The sequence below is a fragment of the Anas acuta genome, chromosome 2 (assembly GCF_963932015.1).
Source record: "Anas acuta chromosome 2, bAnaAcu1.1, whole genome shotgun sequence".
In the NCBI taxonomy this organism is placed as follows: Eukaryota; Metazoa; Chordata; class Aves; order Anseriformes; family Anatidae; genus Anas; species Anas acuta.
In genome coordinates, this window is record NC_088980.1 from 4,757,063 (window position 1) to 4,775,675 (window position 18,613).

At 43.7% G+C, this 18,613-nt stretch overlaps 1 protein-coding gene across 2 annotated transcripts in view; it reads left to right on the top strand.

Moving 5' to 3' along the window:
• The first annotated feature begins 907 nt into the window (after positions 1 to 907).
• The window catches only part of CRHR2 (corticotropin releasing hormone receptor 2), a 157,234-nt gene continuing 139,528 nt past the window's right edge, over positions 908 to 18,613 (top strand). For both annotated transcript variants that reach the window (XM_068673316.1, XM_068673318.1), the window contains exons 1-2: positions 908 to 1,115; positions 14,834 to 14,927. In XM_068673316.1, the coding sequence (XP_068529417.1) occupies positions 1,050 to 1,115; positions 14,834 to 14,927 (160 nt within the window). In that variant the 5' untranslated portion in view covers positions 908 to 1,049. The remainder of the gene's footprint in view (positions 1,116 to 14,833; positions 14,928 to 18,613) is intronic.

Sequence of the window (18,613 nt, forward strand, 5' to 3'; positions counted from 1 at the left end):
AGAGGTTCTCATTGCTCCTAGATGATTGTGGGGGTGTCCACATTGCACCTTATTTTGGAGGGCGGTACCTATTGCACCTACAGCCTGGTTAGGAATGGTCACATTGCTCATGAAGACTTAGCATCATAGAATCACAGAATCATTAATGCTGGAAGAGACCTTCAAGATCATCTGCTCCAACCATCCCCCTACAACCAATGTCACCACTAAGCCATGTCCCCAAGCACCACGTCCAACCTTTCCTTGAACACCCCCAGGGACGGTGACTCCACCACCTCCCTGGGCAACCCGTCCCAGTGCCTGACTGCTCTTTCTGAGCAGAAATGTCTCCTCACTTCCAACCTGAACCTCCCCTGGCACAACTTGAGGCCATTCCCTCTGGTCCTATCACTAGTTACTATGAGAAGAGGCCGACCCCCAGCTCCCCACACCTTCCTTTCAGGCAGCTGCAGAGAGCAATGAGGTCTCCCCTGAGCCTCCCCTTCTCCAGACCAAACAAGTTAGGGACAGCAGAACTCCCAGCACACAGGTGTTTGAAGGGATCCTCCTTATTTCTGGAGGTTTGCACTGAAAGCATCCCTTTTGCCTGTGGAAGGGGATCACAATTGCTCTTAGTGCTTGAGGAAGGGATGACCCCATTGCACCTGGAGTACTGTGCGCAGTGAAGCCCATATTGCACCCAGTGCCGGCCGGGGGGGTGACTGCCCTCTTTTCCATCCAGTGCAGGGGGAGACGGAAATCTAGACTATATTTCTGGAGGCTTTGGGGGTCTCAATCCCCTGCCCTCACGCCCTAGCCGCCTCCATCCCCGAGGCGTCCGGGGCGGAGGGCGGGCTTGGCTCCCCCGCCCGGCTCCCTCCTTCCCTCCCTCCCGGGGGTTTGCCCTGGGACACGCCGGCGGCTCCGGGGCTGGCTCCTCGGCGGCGGGCAGGGGGGCAAGGGCAGCAACAGGGGGGGACGATGCCAGCTCCGGGGCAGCGAGGAGCCACCGGCTGAGCGGGCAGCGCCGGCCCCGGGGAGACCCCCCCCGAGCCCCGCCGCCTGCCCCTATGGCGGGGCGGGCGCCGCAGCGCAGCCTCCCGGCAGCGGCGGCCGCCGCGCTCCTGCTCTTGCCCGTAAGTGCCGGGGCCGGGGAAGGGGCGGCGCGGGGGCAGGCAGGGAGGGAAGGGAGGGCGGGGGACGCCCCACGACCGCGGGGAGCCCGCTCGGTCCGTGAGGGAGCTGGGGACGTGCCCCGTCCCCTCGCAGGTCCCTCCCGCCCGTCCCCTTCAGCGCTGAGGGATCTGTGCGGGTGGCGGCTAACGGAGCCCTCGGGGATTCTTGTCTGTTCCCTCAGTACCGAGGGGACCTGTCCGGGTGGTTGCTAATGGATCACGCCTGTCCCCTCAGTGCTGAGGGACACGCCCGGGTGGCTGCTGATAGATCCCTCATGGATCCTGTCTGTTCCCCTCAGCACTGAGGAACCCTTCTGGGTGGCTGCTGATGGATCCCTCACGGATCCCACCCATTCCCTCTGTAATTAGGGACCCGTCCAGGTGACCACTAACAGATCCCTCATGGATCCCGCTTGTCTGCTCAGTGCCCAAACACCCTCTCCCCGTGGCTACCCAACTCTGTGGGTGACACCATCCCCTCAAAGCCCTTCTTGGCTTCCCCCTCTCTGCAAAGAAGCTCCTCACCATCCCTTTTCCTTGGCCTTTCGGCACAAGGATGCCACTGGGGTTGCAGCTCCTGCCCTGAGGGTGCCCATTCCCCAAATGAAACGAGTTTTCCTGCCACCACCCCAATTGGATGTCCCTGGCTGCTGTCCCCAGTCTCCCACCCCACTTGCTCTCCTCGCAGCATGTGCTCAGTTTCCATCACTTCTTCACAGCTGAGATCAGCAAACACTGGTGGTTCAGCCCATGCATCCATCCAAGCGTTTGCTCTGGCTTTCTCCAGAGTAAAATGAAAGAGGATTTTCCTTATGGTCCTTCTTCATCAGCAGCTTCTCCCTGGGTGATGCTGGGGTGAGGTGCAGGAAAGATTAGTCTGTTTCAGTCTGAACTTAAAACAGCTTTCCCTGCCCACGCTCCTAAGTCAGGCTGACTTTTTGGTGGCTTGTTTGTTTTAGTGATAGTTAAGTGTGTTAAGTGATACTTGCAAAGCAAATGTGAGAGGTTAAGCAGGAGAAGCATTGATCTTACTGGTAATTTGCTATGGCTGTTCCCACAGCATTAAAAAAGGGGCCAGGATCCTTCTGGACTGTAGTGCACTTGGACTAAAGGAAGAAAAGCTGTTCTTTTTCTGGATGTTCTGCCTTTTTTGTTTGCTTGCTTTTATCGTGATCTACTTTACAAAGAAGGGTGGATGGAAGTCAGGTGTGAGAAAGCAAAAGGTTCCAAAGGCAAGCAACAGTTTTGTTTTAAGAACTCTGCACTAGCTTTCTTAGAAAACAGAGAGCGTTCTCTCAGATTTGTCACTGTCCTTTTTACCTGGTCAGAGATCAGTGCACATGGGACTTCTTGCTAGTGAGGTTATCAAAGATACGCAGGTACCCAGAGTTGCCAGACTAATTCTTTTTTTTTAGTGACTCAAAACTGCCACATTTCCCCTAGAGATGTAATCTGTGGCTGTTTTTGTTTTCGTTTTTGTTTTTTTTTTTTTTTTTCAGTTTCTTGTAGCTTTGCATTTGAATTATTGCTCTATTTTTTTTTTTGTTGGGTTGTTTCTTTAAAAATAAAACAGCTGCATTGAAAGAAAAAAAAAAAAAGGAAAAAAAAAAACAACCCACAGATTAAGAATCAAAATGCCAAGTTTCCATAAAACGTGTTTATTCTGAGACAAATGTGTACTTTTGGTATAATCTGAGCGTGCTTATATGGAGGAGCTTGTTTGGATGTAGCATACGCATGCCTGCTGCAGACTCATGTCAATGTCTGTGCATTATATGGAAATAACGCGCTGGAACAGGATCTTATGTTTAGAACAGCTCTGAATTCTCCAGTTGTAGAAAAAGCAGAGTTTTTATGGTTTGGGGGAATGGTTTCACCTGCAAATGTTATTGGTAAACCTGTATTTGCTTTACAGGTGGGTAAAACTTTTCACCTACATGTAGGAGTTTAAGAGCAACATTTAAAAGCTTTGGCTCAAATCCAAACCTCTTAAATTCCCCTTTAACTTGAAAACAATTCAACGTTTTCTCAAAGTCAGTGGTTGTATTCACATTTGTAGACTTGACAAAAGGCACGGATGCTTGTGGGAGCCGGCCCTTATGTGATTAAGTAAAGGAAAAAAGTTTTCACAGCAGCTGAGCAATTGTGCTTTATGGGAACAGCAGGTATGAAATGATGTAACTTTCTAGTGTGGAATTAGATCTGCCAGATGAAAATGTTGGTGCAAACGGCCTGTCAGATTTCACAGGGCTGGTTAACAAGAGGGTGAAGACTTGCTTACTAGGCTCTTAGTAACCTCTTAAAGGGTTTCTGTACAGATGATATACTGGAAAATGCAAATGCTTGAATGTAAAAACAAAAACAAACAAACAAAAAAAATGATGCAAAGTTAAATGAATCTTTTGACATTTTGATATAGAGCCCTTGCTGTGCTCATGTAATTTGGATGGGGGGGGAGGATTATTCATCAAAAACAAAAGCAGAGCTTGCTTAATTCATATTCTCTCCTCAAGCTGTTAAAACCAGAGCAGTTAAAGTGTATCAGCCAGCGGTGACAAGTTAAATAATATTCCTGGTCTAAGACTGCCAGAATTCAGTGCTACTGTGAACTAATGCAGCATAAATAACCCATCATGAGCAGCCTTTGCTGGTGGAGTGCTTTGACAGGGCTGTAGCCATTGTGTGGTAATTGCGGTACATTTGAAGGAGGTGGTTGTACGCAACGAAGAACGGCTGATGTTGGCTGACGGTGGTTTTGCCAAGAAATGTTTCAGTGATACTCACAGCTGCCCTTAGCCAGCGAGAAAGCAGACTTCTCCTTCTGTTCATGCAAGACATCTGCTTTCATATTACTATTCTGTCAAAAGCAGAGGAGAAATAATGATTAAGCCTCTGAACTCTGCGGTCCTCGTGCTGCAAACCAGACAGTCTGCAGTTGTGCCTGCCCTGCTTCTTGTGTGCCGCCACTGAAGCTGCTGGGGGAAGACAGTGCTGGGATCTTGTTGCAGTGCGAGGACTATGAGGTCCACACACTTTGTTTCACTCACAGAAGTTGTATCCCTACTAGTATGTTAAGATTGCTAGGACAGTTTTTCAACCTTGAGACCAAATGCCTGAGAGTGGCTTCCACCCATACTGTTAAACTCCTTCAGCCTCTAAAATGGGCACCGTGTACAAGCTGCGCATTGAGAACAGTCCATGGTGCAGCCTCGCTCCCAGATCATTCCTGGGAACTGTTTGAGATACTGCTGGATTGCCTGGGGCAAAAACGTGGCCAGGAAGCATCCTAAAAATTTAACAGTGTAGATGATTAAGTGCTTAAAACAGACCTTTGCTCTGTTTGATTTATTAGCTTAGATGGGGCGTGCTGTACTCCCATTGCTCAGGGCTCTCCGTGAGTGCCCGAGGGAGGCATTTTCCTCCAAAGCAAACTCTTCATTGCTTTGAGCCCAGCGATCAGCTTTCTTTGTGCTAGAGATTACTGCGGGATCCTGCTGGTGATGTGATGATCTGAGAGATTCACAATGAAAATAGCAGGCTAGTGGATAATACCAGCTTTTTAAGGACGTGTGTTTCCGTCTTTCTTTTTATATTTGTGTTGTCCATTATATTATTAAACACAATATTTTAAAAAATGCCATTATAACAAAAATTTGCACATTTCTGGATGTTTAAAATAGTTCTGCAGATTATTTTTTTTTAATCTTGTGGGAGGGAAGTGAGGAAATGTAGGTGGTAAAAACACATTTTGCTCACTGCTGAACTCGATCATTTTTAGTTTATGTCACTTTCAGGTTTGCAGCACTCTAATCCCAAAAAGGAGACTTTGGGGGAAAGCTGGTTTACTTTAGAACAGAACTGGATACAGTAAACAACACTTCCTCAGTAATTTACTTTTGTGCTCTGTGTCTATAAATTGAAATGACTAAATCAAATATTGACCATGTACACAGTCTCCTTTTCTTTTGACCTATGCCAGTTTTGATCACAAATATGGTTTGTTCTCACTTAAATTGCAGCTATTAATTCTGAGAGGTGAAGCTGGAGCTGTCCAGCGAGCCTGTGGCACCTCCTTGCCCTTCTAGATACGCAACGTTATGTATCAAAGCAATGCATAAACATCATCTTTGCCTCATTATCTTTCTATTCATAAGTGCCAGCCTTGACAGCTAAACACTTGCTGCTGGTTTGCTTTATCAACCTATTTCTTTATAATGAAATACTTTTTCTTTTTTTTTTTTTTTAGCTAATCCTTTTATTCTTATGTAAATAGCTATATTTGGTTTGAACTGGCTAGTGTTGGGTAAAGAGCTTTATGCATTTTTTTTTTTCTTTCTCTGAAGTGTTTGATAAAATTTGCTGTAGCCCCTATGACAAGAGAAGACGAATAGAAACCAGTCATTTAGCACTGCGATGAGACTCAGCTGTCAAGTACTGTCCTTCAGATAAATGGCTGCTTGAATCTCACCAGTCATGGCCAAATGCATGAAATTTTCACTTCCAGTTTTTGGTGCCAGTGTGGAGGTGACTGTTGGATGCTCCCTACGCTGGTCTTTGCCATACATCACGCTGTGGTTTTGTAAGCAGTGATCACTTCTCAGTTTGGGATGCTTTAGACTGGCTCTCAAAACAGAAGGCTTGCCAAAGGCCAAGCTTGCCAAAGGCCGAGCCGTTTGGGAAGGGCTGTAGGTAGTGACAGCAAGCTTCTGAGAAGGGCAGTGCACAGAGATGGTTTTCGACACCTTGTCCTGACCTCTGGCTTGCGAGTACTTTGGGGCAGTGCAAATGAGCCCATGCTATGAGTTGGGTGTTGGGAGCGTGCTGCTCGTGCCCCTGCGTGTCTCCTTCCCCACCCTGACAGCTATGTCATGGAGCTTGGAAGCTGTCCTCTGAGAACGAGCCATTAAATGACATGTTTGTACAGAAAGGTGGCTTGTTTTCTCTAAATTCGAAAGGAAATCCACTTGGTATTTCAAGAGATGAAAAGTATTTCTTTGACAGAGCTGTAAGAAAGTGAAACTAATTAAAGCTCTAACAAGTTTTGCGTAATCCTGGCTGAATAACTATCTGCTCTGGGTTGTGTATGCCGGGAAAGTAAATAGTGAGCAATGCAGATGGAGATTAAAATACATTAGCTGTCCTCGCTACAATGCTAAGCCCTTGCCCTGGTAATAGTAGCTGAAGTGCCAGAGAACTGGAAGGGAGCCACCCGCCTCTGAGGGCTGTGGGATAATCTCTCTTGCTGTTACCCAAGTCCCTGAGACACTGGAGGCTCTCTGAGTGCTGTTATCTCTGTGCTGCCTCACTTCTGGGACTGCTGTCCTCCAGCGGGGGTGGCTTTTCCAGCGGAAGGGAAGTTCTGGGAGGAAGGAGGGAAGAAGGCGAAAGCGAGCAAAAGGAAGTGAGCTGATGAGCCCGAGCAGGTTGTTGGCAGGGCTGGCAGCCAGGCTCTGCTAGCAGACGTCTCCTGCACGGACTAAAGTATTGATTCCCGTTGAGTGGCAGTAGCAGACTCCCAGAGCCCAGCTGCAGCTTGGGTTTCAGGAGTCTCATGCCAGCAGGAGCAGAGAGGTGGTGCATGAGCCAGATCCCCCAGCTCTGCTTTGCGGTGTGGCCATCACGGGCGCCACTGCTCAGCTTTCGCACTTCCAGTCCATGCTCCTGCTTTTTCCTTGTCTTGGGAGCAAGGACATCCAGCCACCAGCCTGCACCTTCTGTTGATGACTTGACTCTTTCAAATCCATGAGGAAAATCAGAGTTACCCTCTGGCTGGCAGGCAGAGCAGGATGACAGCTCAGAGCAGATAACAGCGCTTTGACCAGGTGTGCTCCAAGTCAGAAGGAGTGAGGACCTTTCTTCATCCTGCCCCATGTCCCATCTGCTGGGAGATCAGCTACTTAGTCCATCTTGAGCTTGAGAGACCTTCCTAACAGTAACAACCCCCCAGCAAGTGAATTTCATGAATATTCATTAATTACATGAATATTTTCAACTCTTCGCAGACTTTCAGTATTTATTTCTGACCAAAAAAAAAAAAAAAAAGAATGTTAAAAAGAAAATTCTACTTTTAAATATATATAAAAAAATAAAATAAAATACTTTTTCATGGCATTTGGCATAATCTTTTAATTACGACTATGAGAACAGAGACCAAAATACTAGAAATATGAGTGGAAAAAAAAAATCAAGATACAGTCTGTAAATTGTTAATTATAACCCTGCCAATTAGATGGGTTTGGAAGTTACTGGCATATTCTAGAATAATGAAATTTTAAAATCTACCAACATAAAAAAAATAGTGTTGGAATGGACTGCTGGAGGTCTCTTGTCCAGTCATCCAGTCACCTGCTCAAAGCAAGGCTAACTCAAAATCAGATTTTGTTGCTTGGGCCTCACTGAGTTTTCTTTCAAAACTCTGCAACGGCAGGGATTTCACAGCATCTCTGAACCCCATTTCTGATTCTCAGCCACCATCATGGTGCGTACTTCTTTGTCATGTCCTGTTAGATTGTTTCCTTGCTGCAACTCGTGAATGATGCCTTCTGAGAAGAGCCCAGCTGCTCTGTAATTCCACTTTGGGGGGGTGAAACTACAGTTTTAGACCTTTTCTTGTTCCAGTTCTATATGATATGCACTTTTCAAAAACTAATGATGGGCTCCAGCCCAAGAGCTAGCAGCTTTAGGGATAAAGTGGTGGATGGACAGAAAGAGAATTAAGAATGAGCCTATGAGATGACATTGCTCATCAGCAGTGAACTGCCATGAAGTCTTGGGCCAAAGGAACATTTATGGGGGATATAGAAGATCCATTGCTTGCATACCCCTGACAATGAGACCAGATACCACTGCCTGGATAAGTCTTGATCCAGAATGGGAAATGGTAAAAAAGTTGGGAGCATGCTGGCAGAGACCCTAAAACCAAGCATGAGGAGTTCATATTTGATGAGCTGGAACTGGGGGAGCCCATGAAAGGAAGCCTTGAATTGTGAGTGGCTACTGCCATTCATCTGAGTAAGTGTCACTTGTAAATTTGAGCTACTCAGCCTGGACTCCCTGTGTAGTGTGTGTCCAGTGTGTAAGTCATCTCATCCTAAACTAGATCTTTGAAGCAGAGGTCATGGGTGGTGCCTTGATAATGCTTCTGTTTTCCACTAAAACAATGGCTTCTGAGGTTGGTGAGTGGGGTGAATCCCAGCCAAGATGCTGAGAGGATTTATGATAATATGAGCTGCGTGGAAAGAGTGGGGAAGAGTTAGACATGATGTAAAGACTGAGGAAAAGGGCACACATGAAGCCTGGAGTGCTGTGAAGGACTTGCTCCCCTTCCAGGTACTGAACGTGATATCCACAGATATAGGGAATGAGGAGCAAAACTCTGCAAGAGTATGAAACTGAAAAGTCTTTCCTTTAAACAGTTTTATTTGAAGACAGCTGTAGCCCATGAGTCGAATGTTATTTTAATCCTTTTTAATATCTCATATTGCTTTGGGAGGGCATGGAGGCTTGGTCAGACCAGGCTGCCTTATGGGTGGCTTTAAGCAGTTTCTTGGTGTACCCAAAAAGGCTTGGAGCACATGCGTGCCTTGCAGCGGGTGGAGAACCTCTTCCTGACTCCTTTCCTCAGCACAGCACATAGGCAGATGCTTAGTGAAGGTGTATCCTCAAGTTCCAAAGACAGCCATGCTGATAGTTGTGGCCTCACTGTAGCAGATGCTTGAGTCTTTTTAATGTATTTCTGAATGAAGATGAATTTAATTTCACGCTTAGAACAGAGCATGTGTTCAGTTGCTTTATTGAACTGAGGTCGCACTTCCCACTCCTTGCAGACTTGCATTCTGCTTTTCCAGACTTCCTGGAAGAGCTGCAAATACATGCTGGCCTGTAGGATCACAGGGCAACGTCTCCCGAATTGTTTGGGGATCACCAGCTGGTATTAGCTGGCCTCTGGGATTAACGTAGAGTTAAGTAGCGACAGGGAGTTGAAAGACCTGAAGGATGACTCAAAAAGGAGAGCGTTTTTCACAAGCTGGGGAAGCAACCTTTCCTTTTACTGTAACCTCAGCTGGCTCAGGCTTCAGGTTGCAGGTTCCTGTGAAAACTTCTATTTAGGCCTTCTATCACAAATGGAAATTATTTTTCTGGTGAAGCGGAGCCAAACTACTGTATACTGCCAAATGCTGCTGTGTTAAGCAAAGCTAAGTTACAGAGCTGAGAATGGCCAAAGATATCTTAAATATAGGACTGAAATGAACAGCATGAAGCTGGGACAGGGGAGGCTGGATGTTAGGAAAAGGTTCTTCTCCAAGAGATGGTTGGGCATTGGGACAGGCTCCCCAGAGCAGTGGTCATGGCATGGAGCTGCTGGAGTTCAAGAAGTGTTCGGACAACACTCAGACACAGGGCCTGGGTTTTGGGTGATCCTTTAGGGACCCAAGAGTTGGACCCATTGATCCCTGTGGGTCCCTTCCAACTCAAGATATTTTATAATTTAATGATTTTTTGGGGTTCTTCAGTAAGCAAAATATTTCCATTGTGGTGGCCCTCTCACACCATTCTTTAATGAGCATCCCCTTGCATTGCATAAACCTTGGTCCAAAGTAACCACACTACAGGAAAGAAACCATCCTCACCACGGGAATACTTCCACCCCCTACGCTCACAGGCTGTCCCATTTTCCCTCTCTGAGTAACACTCTTCAGTCACTGGGTTGTGTTTATTCCTTAAAGTCGTTAGCAGCCTGGAGATATTCTGGCTCTCCTTGCTCTATTGCCATCTCTTGTTGGAGAGCAAGAGCTTCTCAGATGAACGCTGGCATTTGTCATACACACATTCCACTGAATACCTGGTGTTTTCCCCAAAGCATCTGTTTTCACATGCAAGTACTGAGGATGGCAGGAACCCCTGGAAAACTTGCCAGATGCCCACCTGCCCTGGAAACTCCCAAGCTGTATTTGAACAGGGTCTGGGTTTTGTCAAGGAACAGTGGGATTTGCTTTGAATTTGCTGCATGAAGCTCTTCCACTAATTATATTTTCATGGTGAAGTTAGATGCATCTGTTTCCCTCAACTGAGCTTCTGTGGGCACAAACTAACATTTTTTTTACATTTAATTGGACTGCTGCTCTGAGCTACTCCTTCCCAATTCTGTTATGCAGCTCTAAAAATTACTGTGACTTGCGTTCAGATGAGTACTCGATCTCATTGTAGAAATGGTGCATTTGGAGAGCTTACCATTAATTTGGTTGCCTTTGAGCCAGAAGAATTTCTCAAATTAATTTACTCAAACTGTCTAATTGAAAGAATAAAAAAGGATAAAAAAGGATAAAATTTCTCCTCTCCTCTCCTCTCCTCTCCTCTCCTCTCCTCTCCTCTCCTCTCCTCTCCTCTCCTCTCCTCTCCTCTCCTCTCCTCTCCTCTCCTCTCCTCTCCTCTCCTCTCCTCTCCTCTCCTCTCCTCTCCTCTCCTCTCCTCTCCTCTCCTCTCCTCTCCTCTCCTCTCCTCTCCTCTCCTCTCCTCTCCTCTCCTCTCCTCTCCTCTCCTCTCCTCTCCTCTCCTCTCCTCTCCTCTCCTCTCCTCTCCTCGAATGTTTTTACCTATACTTTTGTATGTGGTGTCTAAAGAAAAAATAGGAGAGATTCACTTTATTAAATGTCCATACCTGCAGCAGAGATTACTACAAGTTGCACTGTTCTTACAGTAGGTGAGACCCAGCTAATGAGCCACTGGAGGTCAGGGCCTGATTCATTTGACCTAGACTATGGCAGACGAACTGCACCAGAAAAATTCCTGCTTCTCTTTCTGAACTGCAAAGGGGACCCTTGGTGATCAGCTCCCAGCAGCTCTCTGTACTGGGAGTTCTGAGCTATGTGAGATGAATCCCATTGCTTTTCTGGGAGAGTACTTCTGACAAGATACTGTTATAGTTTCAAAGGGTAGATTTCTTTAGGACCTCAGAAGTACGAGATCTACATATTTTGTAGGGGAGAATACTTGTTCTGCTACTTCGCAGCTGCCTCAGATGTCAGCACCTTTGCTTTTGTTCAGCTTGCCACCAGCTAGTGTTTTACAGGGAGTCATAACAGCTCTTTCTAAAAAGTTGGTTTTTATTAAACAGCTAGAATATGGTATCTGGGGGTTCTTACGTGAGAATGGGAAAGCAGAGTGCATGTGTCTGTCCATGTTTGGCAGCATCCAGTGCCTCCCAAGCTTCGCTCTCCCATCTTGGCAGCAAATGTTGCGCTGTCATGTGTCATCCTTTTCCACTTCATCTCATTCTTTCAGTTCCCAGTCATGCTGACTTCATCCTCTCTGCTGCTTCTAGTTGCTCAATATTTAAACTTTCAAGATGCTGTCCATTGTATTTCTGTGATAGCTGCCTGGAACACAAGTTCTATGAGGAGTGGCGAGGGAACTGGTGTTGCTTAGTCTGAAGAAGAGGAGGCTCAGGGAAGACCTCATTGCTCTCTACAACTGCCTGAAAGAAAGGTGTGGGGAGCTGGGTGTTGGCCTCTTCTCACAGAGAAGTAGTGATAGGACTAGAGGGAATGGCCTCAAGTTGTGCCAATGGAAGTTCAGGTGGGAAATGAGGAGACATTTCTGCTCAGAAAGAGCAGTCAGGCACTGGGATGGGTTGCCCAGGGAGGTGGTGGTGTCACCATCCCTGGGGGTGTTCAAGGAGAGGTTGGACGTGGTGCTTGGGGACATGGCTTAGTGGTGACATTGGTGGTAGGGCATGGTTGGACCAGATGATCTTGAAGGTCTCTTCCAGCCTTGATTCTATGATTCTATAAGCTGACAGCTTTGTCTGCTATTCATAGGCATTTGGGCTTGTGTATATTGCTGTGGCCATTTCTTACATGTCAGAGAGAAGAAACCAACCTCTCCAATGTGGGTGAATCACAGTATCAGCATTTGTTTTATTTCTATATATATATCACTACTTGGAAGAACACAATAATCTTTCAGATCAGGAGTCTATGCTGATTGTTTTTAAAATTAAGCTACAAATCCTCTCTAATCTGCATGAAATAACCACAAATCCTGGTAGGAATTGAGAGGAGGCATTACCATGTTGAGTCAGATATTTGTCTGTGCCCACAGCTCTCCATGTAGATCCATGTAGATCCATTAAGGCATGTTGCATATATCATATATTGCTGTATACATATTTTTGTGACTTCATGTTAATAATTTATGAGAGTACTTGTGTGACAAAAACACAAATTCCGCATTAACAAGTATGTGATTTCTTTTCTTTTCTTTTCTTTTCTTTTCTTTTCTTTTCTTTTCTTTTCTTTTCTTTTCTTTTCTTTTCTTTTCTTTTCTTTTCTTTTCTTTTCTTTTCTTTTCTTTTCTTTTCTTTTCTTTTCTTTTCTTTTCTTTTCTTTTCTTTTCTTTTCTTTTCTTTCCTTTCCTTTCCTTTTCTTTCCTTTCCTTTCCTTTCCTTTCCTTTCCTTTCCTTTCCTTTCCTTTCCTTTCCTTTCCTTTCCTTTCCTTTCCTTTCCTTTCCTTTCCTTTCCTTTCCTTTCCTTTCCTTTCCTTTCCTTCCTTTCCTTTCCTTTCCTTTCCTTTCCTTTCCTTTCCTTTCCTTTCCTTTCCTTTCCTTTCCTTTCCTTTCCTTTCCTTTCCTTTCCTTTCCTTTCCTTTCCTTTCCTTTCCTTTCCTTTCCTTTCCTTTCCTTTCCTTTCCTTTCCTTTCCTTTCCTTTCCTTTCCTTTTCTTTTCTTTTCTTATTTTAAATGCTTGCTTTTAGCCTTTTATGCTTTGTCTACTTTAAATATGATTTTTTGGAAAGTATCATATGGAAGAAAGCAGTTCACTCTGATTAGTGGAGAGAAAATGAAAGCAAAAGTTAACGTAATATGTGGAAGGCGCTTTTCCCTCTAGCCAAATGAACCAAGTTGACCCTAAAGCAAATGTGACATTTAACCTTTCTCGTTCCTACACAAGTTGTGCTAAACTTGACCTCTGTCTGTTCTTTCCCATCATCTTATGAAGCAGACAGCTGAACACGCAGTGTATTTACAGTACATGGAGACATCTCGAGTTTCTTCTTTGAAGTGAGAGAGCGCTTTGGCCTGTGAGGTGGCAGAGGGGCAGAGGGACAGAAGGAAGAAATGCCTCCGCTATGTCAGCTCACGTGACTGGGTCTGACATGACCACTACAGAGCCTGCTTTCTGGCAGGCTCCGTTGGAGTACTGTGCCCTGCAAGATGGCATCTGCCCTGGCTGCAGAACAGGCTGTTGCCTTTCCCCGTCTCCTTGACCTGACTGTGCACGGCCAGTGGCCTGGAAGGCTTTGCTGTAGGAGGTGAAATTTCAGGTCTTCCTGGGTGAGAAACAGAAGCTTCATGGTGTTTATTCAAAGAGAATAAAGTTTGAGAAAGGATTTTTGTTTGCATTCCAACACTTCCTATTTTGTGAAATAACAGCAAAGTGAGAAATATATAGAAATGGTATGGGACAAAGTTCTTGGAGACCAAAACTGCTGATGAATTCCATTGTCATGATAATTTATTCCACTTCTTATTGAGTGATAAGGAATTCAGTAACATAAAAAGTGTTCTGCAATCATTTTAACATGCCTTAAGCACTGAAATATAACATCAATATTCAAGGATTATGGTTGATTCTCTAAGCAAAAGCTGACTGTGTTATATTGGAGTCATTCAGTATAAGTAGAAAAGCAAAGGCATTTTGTTTGCTACTAAGGCTTTATGTGCCCTCAGAAGTAGTCAGGAAGACTTCATTTCACAGTTTGAAAATTGAAGGTTCTGTCATTGATGTGTGACTCCTGAATTTTCTCAGCACATTTGGTTCTGCCTTTCTTAAAGGGCTTTTTAAGAGCTTCTCTTGCTCCAAGCAGTATCCCAAATCAGCTGCACATTTACATGTACAGTCCTTTGGCCTTCTGTCCTCAGTCTGCAGTGGGCACTTCTGAAATTTCACTTTCAACTGTGAAAACAGCAACATATTCTTTGGCTTCACTCAATATCTATTTCCTAAAACTTTCTTGGTGATGTACCATTACCCTACCCTGAACCTGCAGCTTTCTCAAAGTGTCTGTGTTGATATTGCTACTCTCATCCTCACTATCGTTTGCCCTCAGTGGAGGGCTCAGAACTCAGAATTCTGTGGGTCAGAAGCTTGTGTACTTTTACTGGCTGTCAAAAGTAATGGATCACCTTACAGAGACGCCAACTTTTCCGACCTGGTCAGCAGAAACACTTTTTTCAAGCCTTTTGAATTGTCCTTTGGTGTTTCTTGTCTCTCTTGACTACGTAAGGATCTTCAGCAGCCATGTAGCCTTTTAAGGGTAGTTGATAGAAATTCCACACATCCACCCATTCTGTAATGGGATGTGATTCAGCTACTCTATTTTAGGTGAGAAAAACTGTACCCCAAGCTTTGTTAAGGCAATTGTCTGCCACAGGAGGAGGTCCAGGACAGGTAGTTCATTTGTAGATGCCTACCTTTAGTCACATGAATGACACCTGATGTTGTGGACGTAAGCAAGTATAACCAAAAATCCTCTCTGTCATGAGGGAATGTCTGCACCTAAACCAATTGTGAATGGGAACTGCTATGAAATACTGGGGATTTTTGTAGTCATGAATAAGAAATTCTGCCCTTTGCTGCTGCTTTACTATTTGTTTGTATTGCTTCTGTCTATTCATCCAGATAGTTCTCCACTGTGAATCTTCTGTGAACCTGCCCTTGTCTGTTCTGCTGGAAAAGTACTGTGAAGCTTTATCAGCCCGCACCAATGTCACAGGTATTTATTTCTCCATTTCTCAGAGGCTTCTTGTTACTCCAGGATCTGTTTTCAAAGTGTCCTTGCTCCAGGAACATCTTTTCCTGCTGAGATAAACTTAGTGCTTCCAGCCTTCAGTTTTCATTGGTAACAACGTACAGTGGTAAGACATGGAAAGAAAACTTTGAAGTTTGCACACCTGGAAAGAACTTCATGTAGACTAATAATGGCAGCCTTTATTCATTATTTAATCTGTTGAACTGACTGTACTCACTGGCCGATATGATCATTGAAGGTCAGTACTACTAAGGGACCTGTATCTGTATCCAGACTGGTCAAGACTCATTGTCAAAGGCTGTCTGCAATTCTCCAAGTGCCTCATGGCTTATTCAGGCTGGGCAGGCAAAGCACAGTGGATGGGGTAGTCAATTCCAGCCCTTGTATGACATTCACTGTAGAAACTGGGGTGCTCTGACCTGACTAAAGCTTATACAGGCTAGGGGTGAACCTTTTACCATTTCGGTCAGGCCAATGGACATGAAAAATACCAGTCCTACAAATCAGAACATGTTGAACCTCAAAACTTTGCAATTTCTGTTTCCTGGTCCCACCCTCAAGTCTCCAAAACCTAAATGTAACTTTTCAGGTTAGGAGAGAATTCTTTTCTGATAGAGAACAGAGATAACCCAGGGGTACTCAGGGACACTGGCAGTGGGATGAAGGGAGAATGGAATACTGCAGACTCTCCAGAATGTTAAGCACAAACAGCAAGGCAATTATGGGGGGAATGTGCAGCCTTTGCTTTCTTTACACCAGCTTTTGAAAGCAGGGCAAAGCACTGATTTTTGTGTTTGACTCTTGACTAAAATGCACCAGCAAAAAAATTGATATTGTAAGAGATGTGAAACTGGATCCAATTTTGGTTCAGAAGTGGAAGAGGCATGGTCACTGGCACTGCTCTGCAGGATGACCAAGGGTGGGTGCTGCAGTGAGTGATTCAGTGGGGGCAATAGGATTGTTGTTTTCCTCTTTGTTTTCCACACAGAAAATCCTCATGGAGGGAGTTTAAAATACCTTGTAGGCATGTAGATGTTATCATTTAAACAGTTCTCTAGCCTTAAGAAATGGCAAAGCAAATGAGGTTCAAGGAAGAAGTCTTTCCATATATCAGATCAATTTTGGTTTACTCTGACTCTATATATTCCATAAGGACAATAAACTGATCTAGGTAAGATGATTAGACTGAGGTCTGAAAGTTTTGTTGCCTTAACTGCCTGTTAATTTGCATATAAATGGGTGTGTTGACCTGTATTATGAATCTAGTCTGAGCTTTGTAACTTGTGGCATTGTGTTCCAGGGAGCAACTGTGCCTGATGAGGTATATTTGCTTGTATAAATTTTAATGTCAGTCTGTTCTATTTTGTAGCTGTAAACAAAGGAAAGATAGATGAGGTTTTGTGAAACTTTACATAATCTTGGACCCTTCTTTCAGGTGTTTTTTGACTTTTGAATATTTCTGAAAATACTACCATAAAATTTTCCATTAATTCATAATGTATTATTTCTTTCCCAGAGCTTTTATTGCAAAAATATTATTATTTCACACCAGATTGCCTTAAACTTTGGCAAACACTTTAATTTCTAATTGTTGGCAAAAAAAAAAAATCATTTTCTGAGCTATTTACATGATGTGTGAACTCAAGGCATCTTCTCAGGCTGAGTACAACTATTATAATAGCATATTAATATGAAAAGGCTAGAGAGAAGTCACAGGAGCCTCTTACACTGTATTATTATTGTAAAGTATCACTGATCAGAGAAGTAAAGCACTGCTCTAAAGTTAATGAGACTTGATTGTTATATAGAGACAATCCAACATACCTTTATAAGGTATGTTTATAGAATATACCTTTCCATGATGCTTGTGACCATAGTGCCTTCTGCAGCATACTTTGAAATCTTATCATATTTTGAAACTTTTCATTGAGCATAGGCTTATACATGTAGTAAAACCATAAGCTGCCTCATGTTCAGCAAGTTGGACATAAGTCCAGATTCGTGCATGAGCATAAAGTGAACTTTGGGACCTACTGCAGGCAAAAGTTGTGTTTTTTTTTCTTAGTATGAGTGAATGTACTCTTCTCAACGTGGTGGATCACCAACATGGGGCTTCTTGCCACTGCATCTTTCTCTTGTTTCACATGATAAATGCAGGGTCTTTAAAAAGGTCTGGACTTTTCAGCTATGAGTCTTCTCATTAAAATGAAGGTCTGCAATGCAGTGATCTCCGCCTTTATAATCAGTGAAATACAGCCAATATAGTCAAAAGTCTGGATTGTTACTTTGTCCTGAACTAAGATGTAATAGAAGTCTTGCAGAGAAGTCTTGCTCTTGAAATGCTTTTTTTTTTTTTAACTCTAAAGGGATCCAAGGATAAAAAACTCCTGTAAATATATTGCTGTTGTCCAAAATTACCTTAGCTGTGTGCATCCTGCATTTTGAACCCTCATAACTGTAAGGATGTATCATGCTGAAACATTGGTGTGCTCCACCCAGCAACATGGATGTGCAGAGTCAGACCAGAACCACAGAGTCTGAAATGTCTTCATCTTTTTTTTCTGATCATAATCTTTGACACTGTGCAGATCTAGTCATTTAAAGAGAAAAAAAAAAATCAATAAAATAAAACAACAACAAAAAAATCCAAAGACAGACATATTGAACAATCTTTATTTATAGCTGGGAGAAGAGAAACGTGAAAGTTTTGTAATTGGTTATATTCCATGTCTCTTTTCCAGATGATGCTGTTAATTAGTCCAAGATGTTAATTTCCTTCCCTCATAATTACTAACTTCAGCCTCCAAATATGTTCACAACAAGTATCCCAAACAGATGGCATAAAATGCTTTTGAGATTTTCATTTATGTTTAAGTGCACTGAATTGCTGAGTGAATGACATTGTGAATTCAGTCTGACATGATTTAAGCCAAGCAATGCTTTTTAAGAGGTGAAAGGCAATATAATTCACTCTCTTTTGGGTTTTGTTTCCTCAAAAAATTCCTGGATTACACCTTCATGATTGCTTGGGTGCAGCTTTTGATCTTGATGGGATTGTGTGTGTATCTGTGGACCTGAAGAGGGATTTTATTTAATTTTTAATTCTCACTTTGTTTTCATATATAAGAAGTATTGGTTGAAATGGCAGATTTTTGTTACAGTGACTCAGCTGAACATGTTCCCAATGTCTCTCTTCGTATGGTTTGACTAGAATTACAGTAATGTGCAGGATGACCAGATAACAATAATTCAATATATGTCTGATACATGCATCAAGTTATAGCTTGGATTTTTATAGGAACTCAGAGAAAACAGGTCCTCTATTCACAGCAATATTCAGTGAATTTCATCATGCTTCCCTTCACATACTTTGACTTTCCTATCTTACATATTTCCACTAGAGACTGCAGGTCCTGTCTTACTTCTGTTCCTACTCACTTTCGATCTCCATGGAAGTCTTTTTCTCCCACTTTTTGATCCATCGACAAGTTTCACCACACAATCTTTAAGACTTTGATAAAGCACATTCATCAAAAAAAGAGATCTCCTTCCAAAAAATAAACTAGAAGGTGGATGGCCAGTGCTACAGTACTTAGCGTGTTAACATAAGAATTACATTCTCTGTTTTCTTTCTCTTTCTTACCCTTCAC